General features: G+C 30.6%; 1 protein-coding gene and 1 pseudogene across 4 annotated transcripts; both read left to right on the top strand.

Moving 5' to 3' along the window:
• The first annotated feature begins 4,338 nt into the window (after positions 1-4,338).
• Positions 4,339-7,012, top strand: LOC145086313 (mitochondrial fission 1 protein A-like). 4 transcript variants are annotated; one of them, XM_079024065.1, is made up of 6 exons: positions 4,340-4,549; positions 4,862-5,000; positions 5,125-5,246; positions 5,430-5,493; positions 6,087-6,198; positions 6,765-7,012. In XM_079024065.1, the coding sequence occupies exons 1-5, from the start codon at positions 4,457-4,459 to the stop codon at positions 6,167-6,169; spliced, it is 501 nt and encodes a 166-aa protein (XP_078880191.1). In that variant the 5' UTR covers positions 4,340-4,456; the 3' UTR covers positions 6,170-6,198; positions 6,765-7,012. The 4 variants fall into 4 exon arrangements, with proteins under 4 accessions (XP_078880194.1, XP_078880191.1, XP_078880192.1 ...); XM_079024066.1 differs by having other exon boundaries at positions 6,769-7,012; XM_079024067.1 differs by lacking the exon at positions 6,765-7,012 and adding an exon at positions 6,274-6,472.
• A 1,082-nt stretch (positions 7,013-8,094) lies between these two features.
• On the top strand, positions 8,095-10,314 carry LOC145086314 (pentatricopeptide repeat-containing protein At1g08070, chloroplastic pseudogene; annotated as a pseudogene).
• Positions 10,315-11,470: the final 1,156 nt, after the last annotated feature.

An 11,470-nucleotide genomic window follows, 5' to 3' on the forward strand; every position in this document is an offset into this window, starting at 1 on the left:
AGCGGTGGAAGGAAAATGGAAGCGGTGGTGACACCAATCGATTTTTGGTGCGGTTGGTGGACACTCATTCAGAGTATAGGCGAACACGTGTGAGGGGCTAAAGTTACAACCCCTGAAAGTGTGATGAAGTACCATAGAAGTAATACGTATGCATCTCCAATTTAAAAAATGCCAAAAAGGACCCTTAAAATAAGAAGGAAATAAACATATGACATTTACCAAACATATATAACCATAAGGACCTATGTTGCCAAACCCTTAGGAACTTTACTGTTACTAAGGTTCATATCTTTAATATATACTACCCGTTTGCCCGTGCAAAACGACGGCAGCGAATAGTTTCTTTCAAGCAATTAGTTCCATTCGGAGACATGTTATATTTCAAAGAACACTTGCACTGTTATCGATCGGTTTCACAAAAATAAAAAGTGCAATGCCAAAACCAATTAACTCTTCAGAAAAAAAAAATGAAAATGAAAATGCAATGTTGTTTAAAAAATGAAAACGTATTGCTATAACCGGTTAGTTTTTCAAAAATATTGAACATTAGTACAATAACCGGTTAGTTTTTATGAAAACTTAAAAATGGTTAGTTTTTTACAGAAAAAAAGGAAAATGCAATACTATTATTGGTTAGTTGTTCAAGAAATTTGAGAGTGCAATGTTAAAACTGGTTATGCAAGGGTTTGCTTTTGGCGATTAAACTTGTTGTTTTGTTTAACTTTTTTTGGTTAGAGATATAAATATGATGTTTTGTTTAAAAAATAGGAATAAATTTTCTTTTTGAGTTAAATTAAGAAGTTGGTCGCCATTTTTTGTTAAATATTTGTACATCGATTTTAAAAATACATTGTAATTGTTTCATGGAATTTGAATTGCAAATATGATAAGTGAGTGTATATTTGTGGTTTGAGATGTTCATTTAATCAACAATATCGTTAAGCAATAAAAAAAATTAAGTGATTAAACGCATAAATTCCAAACTGCATTGTAATTTATAGAATAAATGTTATATTTAATGATTTTCTAAAAAAATCAATGTCTTAATGATCAAATAAGAGAAATAATTTTTCTACAGTAAGACTGAAAAGGTTTCAAAATGAAGCGATATTTTTATATATTGGCATTGTTTGAAGATGTAATCTCAAATAATAATTTCTATAGGCGTTTGAATTTTAACTATTTAAGAAGTTAATATCAACACATTGCATTTTTTCATTGTTATAAATCCATAGGTTTAGCTAACTATTTTTTCATAAAAACAAAATTAAAAATATAATGCTATAAATATGTGAACTTACATTGGCATTCTTGCATTTGAAATATTATAAATTACAATACTTTGAAAGAAAGAAATAAAAGTATGATGTTATAAGACACTAATGAAATTACATTGGCATTCTTGCATTTAGGCCTTTATATTACTTTTGTTGTGATATTTCTTCTATTTTCTTTCGTTTTTCACCATATTTACTTATCGTCGTTCTTGCATTTAGGCCTTTATATTACTTTCATTGTATTTTTCTTCTCTTTTTTTTTCTTTTTTTCACCATATTTGCTTTCGGTCACTTGTTGACCTCTTATGGTTATCTGCAAGCTGATTGTTTACACATACATTTAGTAAAAAAGTGTTTCTTATAAACGATTTATTTTACATTTTATTGGACCTGCAATCACTTATTTCGGTAGATAATAACAGAAACTTAGGAAATTTGACATGTGAAGTATAAGCAAATCTTTAGGATATTTGAGCAACATTACAATCTACTATGATATAGGGTATTTAGATTCGGAAGGAGAGACCCCTTAGAAATGAGTATCAAATACAGAATGAAATAATTAGTTGTATTATATGAAAATACCTCAAAATTTGTAGGTTTGGCTTTTACTTTGTATTTTTTATTTTAGGTATTACACCTATAATGTTAAAAAGGAAAACATGATAGTTAGATGTTATTATCAACAACCCAATGAAAGTACATTGACATTTCTTGCTTTAACCTAATATTTTAAACGTGCAATTAATTGCACCAATGGTCTTTTTCCACAACATTTTCCCAAATAAACTTGTATTGTGTTTTTATTGGGTTAAACAGAAATGAAATAATAATGTACTTTCATCTGTTAGTTTATTATAACATCAAGTCCTAATAGAATTGGCCATGTGAGTGTATGTGTGTATGTGTAGAGAGAGAGAGAGAGAGAGAGAGAGAGAGAGAGAGAGAGAGAGAGAGATACTGTGAATGGTGGCCATGGAGGCAACTGATGGTGGTGTCAACTTCAGTAATGCCAGTCAATGGTGGTGGTATTGCTGACGGCTATGGTTCCCAACCATAAAAAATACAAAAAGGGTTTTTATTGATGAATTTCTATTAACAAATATATACAATAAGTAAACACACTCAAAATCCTCACCAATTGAATCACTTATTGCACTTTGGGCATCCTATCAAATAGATACCAGAATAAATGATAGTCAGAACCAAAAAAGGAAATGAGAAGGGGCAATAGAGTAGTTATAGTTACCTCAAAGGAGAATAGTGAGGGGGATCCATAAAATTTAAATGATGGTCATCTACAAATATCATGTTTGTCATAAAAAATAGATTTCATTTGTCGTTATATTTAATACCACAACCTATCATATTAAAATAAAGAATTTTACAATTAAATGCACATGAATTAGTATTAACAGGTCTAACAGCATGATGACGGGTACATTACCCAAGAAAATATTAAATTGGTTTAATAAAGGAAAGAATACCTACAATATTATCATGAGGATCCTCAAGACCAACTTAGTTTGTCCAGTTCTTTAATATGAAAATAAAAACATGAACATGATCAGATTACACAACTGATTCCACCAAAAAACAGACACCAACATTGAATCTTATAACGTGACATGATTGACCTTGAAAACATTAGAATACACATGATCCATATATGATTTAAATATGATAACTATATCATTTATGAAAACAATACCTAACTGAAGAACTCAGCAAACATGGATCTCTGGACTTCTTTTGAGGTCTAACTTTAACCAATTGACCAAAGTTTTCACACTAAAAGACATGAAAGATGAACCCAAAATTGGCATATCAGTCATTCCTTTGGAAGTGATGATGGTGTTCCCACTAAAAATCGAAGTTGTCATATTAGAAAGACCTGAAATATAACCCACAAGAAGCAACATTACCATAAATAAAATCTTACATCTTTTAGTTATTATGCACAATGTGTATGTGTGTTAGAGAAATGTCAAATAAGAGTTTAGCAAAGACTAAACTAACCTTGCCAACACCTGGTGCTTCCTGGGCACTGTTAGTTGTTCTTCTTGATAAAAGAACATTGAGTCAATAATTTGTTATTTTGATAAAAAAAACAAAGATTTAAACATCGGTTTGCCAAACATCGCAACCCATTCAAATCCAAAATCGGTATGAAAATGGTGATGGAGTAACGTCTAGGTTGATAGAGACAGGAGGGGAAGGAGGGTGAGGAAAAAGGCAGAATCGAAAGAGAGAGGAAGAGAGCGTACCTGAAGTGGAAAAGCTAATCTATTTTAAAGTCAATCATGAGAGAGAGGTGGCATCTATAGAAGTGGTGCAAGAGCAAGGTTAAAAACATGAGTCGGTTTGAAGATCTGTAAATCGAGATCTAATCGAGATCCGGTGGTGGCCTCGCATAGACGAAATCTCGGAAAAAAAGACTCTTATCCTTTTGAACGATTCTTCTCATTTTTGGATGGTGACCTTTCATAGATAAAAGAGGAACTGGGTGAACACTCACAAAGAAGAGAGGTGGGAGAGAGCAGTGAGTTTTAAAGGTCAAAAAATATTGGGGTGGTGGATTCCATGGAGGAAAAGGAGATGAAGATTTGAATTAGTCTCCAGTCAACTATATTTTATGCAAAAAATTAGGGAACTCCAATTTGAATGAGCTTTTAAATTTCAAACGATTTATCGAAAAGAAGTGTTTCAGATTTCGAATGCACCAGATACCAGAGAAGAGATATTTTAGGAGTACAAGTTGGGTCAAAATTGATGAAAATACTAATTCAATCCTTAAAAATAAAGAAATACTAATTTAAATGTGTTTTTAATACTTGTATCTCTAGCAAGATATATATTATAATATTATTATATTAATAGTTGGTTGTATTTTAAGTTTAAATACTTGAACGTCTTAAAAAATATTATTATTATATTGATTCTATTTATAGAAATAATAAGATTTTTTTTATAAGTTAAGGTAGTATAAATATATTAATAATAATAATAATTAAAAACTATAGATTTAATGAAAGTAATTCGATTTAAGTTTTGATTTTCGTTGAAGTGCTCACCCCTATCCTTTCTTACCTCCTCGAGTTTAATCTCGAGGACAAGGTGAGAGATGCATATCTTCTTTTTATTTTTTTCCTAAATTCGTTAGCACCGGAAAGGAATTCATGGAAGCGAAGATCGGAAGGTTCTTTGAGTCCGTAGGCGACTTCTTCTCAGGCAGTGATCAGATTCCTTGGTGCGATTCCGACATTGTCGTTGTAAGCATTTATCCCTTGATAAATTCCTATTAAACCCAATCCCTAATAACACAAATTACAATTCATCATCCAAAAGTGAATTTTCTTAACAATTTAATTTTGGATTAATTGTTGCACACATGTATTTTAATGTTCAACAGATTCGATGGCGTTTGTTCCCGTTGTTTTCTCTCAATAATTTTTCGTTTTTGTATCATTTTGAGCAATAATCTTCGTTTCACTTCACCTTTGTAACATAATAGAAATTTAATTTAAGCATAATTTCATGTGTATTGTAACATAATAATTTCAATAATCAATTTTATAAAACAGGGTTGTGAGCGTGAGGTTAATGAAGCTGAAAAAGGTTCTAAAGATGAACTAAAACATGAGTGCCACATGCGTTTATCATGGGCTCTTGTTCATTCAAGGAGACCTGAAGATGTACAACGTGGGATAGCAATGCTTGAAGGTGAACACATGAGTTTTATTCTCAACTTTAATTTAAACAAAACAAAAAGTTGAATGTTGGAAAAATATAAATAATAAAAAAAATGTTTAATATAATGGATTTTAATTTTTATTGGTTGTTTCAGCTTCATTGGTGGATACTAATAGCCCGTTACAAACAAGGGAAAAGATGTATCTACTTGCTGTTGGATATTATAGAAGTGGTGATTACTCTAAAAGCAGACAACTTGTTGATCGCTGCTTGGAGGTCTAATTTTTCATTTTTTATTGTTTCAAACGTTCAATATTGTGCTTTCAATTTTTTGTTATTGAGGTGTTGTGCTTTCTTTTAATATGATGCTTTGATAAAATAATAAAAGTAAATCAATAAAAATACATTGCTATTGTTTTTTTATTTAACCTTGTTAGTGATTGATATATTTTTTTATAGATAGCACCCAACTGGATGCAGGCATTGAATCTGAAAAGAACAATTGAAGACCATATTAAAAAAGGTTTGATGATTTTCATTTTCATTTTCATCTTCCATTTCTTGTCTCTTTTGACTTCCCATATATTGGTTAAGGTGCTGTTTGTTTTTTGTAAAAAACCATTTCAGACCACTTATTGTTGCGTCGCGCAGCACTAGGCCCTTCGCAGCTGTTTGTTTTTCAGAAAACTGTGTGTTAGACCAACTGCTTCAAACCTCTTCACAGCTTACTTTAACTTACTGCAGCAGTCTGCATACGTTAAAAAACATACTTTTTATTAAATGCTGCAGCCGTTTGGTTCACCTCTTCTGCAGACTTTATGTATTTTCGTTTCGAAAAAACAACCAGCACTTAAGTGTTTAACTAAAAAACGATATTTTCTACATATTTCTTGCAAAAATCACAAAAAGACGTTCATGCCCTCCTCATCCTCATCATTAGAATAACATTTTGTGATTTTTGTAAGTAGGTAAAAAATGTCGTATTGTCGTTTTTTAGTTAAACACTTAACAATATATGGGTATAAATATAATACACAAATAATTGAAAGTATATTGCTTTTAAACAATTTTATGTATTATATTTTAATTTTTGTAAAATTGCATGTATATATGCAGATGGTGTAATTGGCATAGGCATTGCTGCAACCACCATCGGGGTTGTGTTTGGTGGAATTGTGGCGGCAATGGCTCGCAGGTAGCAGTAGCACCACCTCAAATGTGTTGTTTGGTATGTGTTTTAAAGATTTTTTATTTTTTTTATTATTATTTTATTTATTTATTTATTTTTTGTTTGTTTGTTTAGAGGTAGACTGCTGGAATATACATTTATAGCACTTTCGAAATCTCAAAATAGAATCCTGAAACACTTTGCATAATTCAAGAAATTTAATGTCAATTTTTGTGAGGGAAACTTGATGATATTGGGCTTTTATTAATGACTAATTTGTGCAACGAAGTGGATTTCTTACAAATTTATGCATCAACGTGTAAATTTGTTACAATTTTTTATTATTCATTTATAGATTTACTAATTGGTAAGGGGTCGATTTTTGTTGCATAAATTGGTAACGAATTGGCAAGAAATTGAAAGGTGACCACATAAATTGGTAATAGATTTGTTTTGTTGCATAAATTGATAAAACTACATAAGTTATTGGATAAGTAAGTCATTAATTCTATTACATTTGCACTCTTGTAATTACAAGCATAAGAGTCTATATTGTTGTAGTTTTTTTTTTTTTTTTTTTTTGCTCTCTTATTAATTATAATTTTGTTATTTGTTGTTGAAATTAGGAAGATGCACCAGTGAGATGCAGGAGATATTCGATAGTTAAAAAAAATTGTTATCATGAAAATTGTATTTGATGTTATAGGAAGAAATGAAAGTAGGATGTTATAAAAAAAAAGGAAATTGAAAATCCAATTTTAAGAAAAGTCTTAATGACACCAACAACGTTACTTTCATTTATTTGTGTATGATTTCATTTATTTGTGTAAGATTGCATCTTATTTTCATTTATTGATTTCATTTATTTGTGTAATATTGAAATGGCTCAAAAGTGTGGATTAATTGTTATATATGGACCATTAAATTCCATTTATGTGGAACCAAAGGTCCCTATGCAACACAAATATTACAGGAAAGGTCTTTATGCAGAAAAAGATTATGGAACAGGTCCCTGTGCAATATTTTTTTTACAGAAATAGTCCCTACTTAATTACTGAAAATGTCTCTCTGCAGAAAAAGAGATTACAGAAATGGTCCATATGAAAAAAAAATCGCAAAACAGGTTCCTGTGTAGAAAAGATTATAAAACAGGTCAAGTGCAAAAAAGATTACACCAAATGTCGCTATGCATAATTTCATTTACCAACAATTAACCATATGTAAAAATTAATCGAATGTAGGACAAAAATTAATCGAATGAAGAAGAGATATACATGTTGCAATGAAGAATAAGAGAACTGTGTTTAATTGACATTTGAAGATGATTTTAATAGCTGTGATAAAAGAATGACGACATAATGTTAATGATGCGTAGAAAGTTTTGTAATATTTAATTAGGTTTAATTTTAATCTTTACTTTAGGAAGTGTATTTTAGTACAATCATATATAATTTTGATATCTAGATAAGTTTTTAAACAATATTAAATTAATTTAAACATAATTAAATTATGAGTTTGGATATAGATATTAGTTTATAGTTTGAGGTTGATATACATGTAATTTTAATATTTATAAAGAAATAGAAGTAATATTTTGTGCAATACAGTGATTTTTGATTCATTAAAGTCACAAGTTTGCATTTTTTTTTTCAGGTTATTTTTTTTTGCGGTTTACTGGTAAATCGAACATTTATGTGAAACTTAACGACTTTTGATGAACCAGAAAAAGTTGAAATTGAATATTTATAATAAATTTAAGAGCTTTAATGAATTAGAATTAAACAAAAAGGCAAAATTGAAAATAAAAATGCAAACTTATGGTTTTAATGAACAAAAAAAAATGTAGCTGGGACTTTGATGTTAAAAAAATCTTTTAAAAAACCACTAAAATATTACAAAACTCACCAAAATTTACCAAATATTTTTATGTAAAAACCCTTTTAAAAACCAAGATATTTCAAACTCAATCTCACACCCTATAAAACCTATGAAATGTCGCTAACTTTATCTTTGAAAACCTTTGATCATCGTTATCCACTGAAAATGAAAATCTTAGCTAAAATGGAAAATATCATTACACCTTCATCTTCATCTTCCTCCATAGCACTTACCCATGATACCGATTCCAGAAACTCCTCAATTATCCACAAACTTGAATCCTGTAAATCCTTTAAAGAACTCAAACAAATCCATTCCTACATCATCAAAACATCTCCAACATTACCACACCAAACCCAACAATTGGTGTACACCACAATCATCTCTATCTGTGCTAGCACATCAAACCACGTTCCTGATATCACCTACATCCACTCTCTTTTCAACAAACTCGAGAACCCAACAATCGATCTCTATAACATCGTCATAAGATCATTCAGTCATTCGAATCAAAACCCTCTGTTCGCATTGTTGTTTTACAGTGATTTGCTTGCGAAAGGCTTGATTGGGGATAGTTTTACCTACCCTTATGTCCTGAAGTCGTGCAAGCTTTCTTACGCGTTGAGAGAAGGCGAACAGATACATTCACACGTGGTTAAAAACGGGTTTGTGTTGAATTTATATGTTGTGAACACGTTGATGAGTTTTTATGGTGCTTGTGGTGTTATGGAAAGCGCCCAGAAGGTGTTCGATGAAAGTCCTGAAAGAGACTTAGTGACTTGGACCACGTTGATTCAAGGCTATGTGAAAAGGGGTTGTTTAGAAAAAGGAATGCAAGTGTTCTATGAGATGTGTGAAGCAGGTGTTATAGCAGATGAGATGACAATGGTGATCTTGATTTCATCATGTGCAAAGTTGAGAGACATTAATCTTGGTATAAAACTGCATCAATATATCTATGATAATGATCTGAATTTCGATGTTTACATATGTAATGCTTTAGTTGATATGTATCTCAAATGTGGTAATCCAACTTTAGCCATTAAACTCTTCAACAAAATGCCTATGAAAAACATTGTTTCTTGGAACTCGATAATACTAGGATTAATTCAACAAGGAAAGTTCAAGATTGCAATGAATGTTTTCAAAAAGATGCAAAGTCAAAAAGTCAAACCTGACAATATCACTCTAGTTGGTGTTCTCAATTGTTGTGCTAATTTAGGGACACTCAAACAAGGTAAATGGGTACATTCTTACATAAACAAAAACGGGATTAAAATAGATGGATTTATAGGAAACGCACTTTTAGATATGTATACAAAATGTGGAGACATAAAGAAAGCCACTTATGTTTTCAATAATATGAAACATAAAGATGTTTATACATACACAAACATGATACTTGGGTTTGCAATACATGGAGAAGGACAAAAGGCACTAAAACTTTTCTCTGAGATGCCTAAAATAGGAATAACACCAAATGATGTAACATATTTAGCTGTTCTAATGGCTTGTGCACATTGTGGATTTGTAAAAGAAGGATTTAAACATTTTGTTAACATGTTAAAAGTCCACAATATTAAACCTCAAAAAGAGCATTATGGGTGTATGGTTGACCTTTTAGGTCGTGCTGGATTGTTAAGTGAAGCTGAGGATTTTATACGAAATATGAATATAGAACCTGATGGTTTGATTTATGGGGCATTACTAGCGGCTTGTGGGACCCACAAGAATGTTGAGATTGGGAAAAGGGTGATGGAAAAAGTAGATAAGATGATGGATAAAGATAAAGATGGTGCTTTTATACTTATGTCGAATTTGTATTCATCTGAAAACAGATTTAGGGATGCGTTTAAGTTGAGAAAGATTATGAAAGAAAGGAAGATCAAGAAGAGTCCAGGTTGTAGTTCGATTGAAGTTGATGACGTGGCATATGAATTTAGAAAAGGGGATAAATCCCATCAACAAACGAAAGAGATATATATGTTGCTTGATATAATGGGAAAACATTTAAAGAATAATGACCAGATTAGAATCTAATTCAAATGGACTCAAAGGATCATAAGGTATACAAAACCTTTAAGTGCAATGGTGTAAACTGAAAAGTTCAGTTATTTTGTATTTTTATTCTGTTTGTTAAGTGTTCTGAATATCTAGGGATGTTCATATTTTGTTTCATAGAATCCAACATATTTTCTTTCTTTAGAGGATTTTCATCACTTGCTTTTAGTGCGACCTTAATCCGCTAGTTAGACCATACGCATCTTTGATTTGATCAAATAATATTTTTATTATTCACGTGAGTTTTAATAAATCCATATTAGTTTTGATTCGTCTACTTACTAGGTTTAAGATATGGGAAACACATTTCATTTGGAAAAACTCACTTCTTATAACAAGTTTCTCAAAAAGGTTTTGTTTTAGATGGGTAAAACTCATATCATTAAAACCAAGGTTGTTAAGATTGAAATCTTACATATAATTGTTTTTAAGTTTGTAAGATCATGATCGTAAGATCGGATCAGAATCCCGAGATCCCATTGAAAATGACATAATTATAAGTTTAAAACATGAAAAATACCTATCCATCAATAAAAGTTATAAAAAGTTCAAAAAATTAGTCATAACTCAAATAACATCTAATATAGTCTAATATAACAAATGATACAATCATAACATTGTCCTCTTTTAATTCAAAATATCATCTTCTCCTAAGTTTCTTCCATCATCAACTGTACATTCATCTAAAGGAAAACATGACATATAAAACTAAAAAAAATAAAAAATATCATTCTCAATTTGAAAAGTATGGAGTACATGAATAACTCACATAATTGATCTCTTATAGATCTTTCAAAATAATCATCTCCTCCACCATCATGGACATGGCTTAGGGCTTGTAACTAACTTGAACATCAACCATCAAAATGGTTCATCCATACTTCATTTGAAGATGATTAGAAGATTCCTCTTTAATAGTAATTCACTAACCATCAGAACTAACGTCATCAAGATTTAATGTTTCAAGTCCACCATGCTCAGTGACGGTTTTCATTAGGTGCCTGCAATTGCACCGACAACTCCTACTTTTCTTGTATTTTTTTGATTTTTTTTTTAACTTATTGTGTCACTACGTAAAAAAATTCTACTATAAAATGTGACTGCTTTTCTTGTATTTTTTTGATTTTTTTTTAACTTATTGTGTCACTACGTAAAAAAATTCTACTATAAAATGTGACATCGGAACACCTACTACGGACCGCCCCTAACCATGCTCTTCTCCTTTGTTATAATCTCTTTGATTCAACTCTAGGTTGTACATCACATACACAAGATCGTTATTCTTTTCTTGATGTAGTCGATTACTTCTCTTAGAATGTACCTATATAACAAAATAAATAAATGATTAAAAAAATTAGATAACGATATAATAAAAGAAGCATTAAAATGTTAA

The sequence above is a fragment of the Lactuca serriola genome, chromosome 2 (assembly GCF_051521515.1).
Source record: "Lactuca serriola cultivar US96UC23 chromosome 2, Lser_US96UC23_V15, whole genome shotgun sequence".
In the NCBI taxonomy this organism is placed as follows: Eukaryota; Viridiplantae; Streptophyta; class Magnoliopsida; order Asterales; family Asteraceae; genus Lactuca; species Lactuca serriola.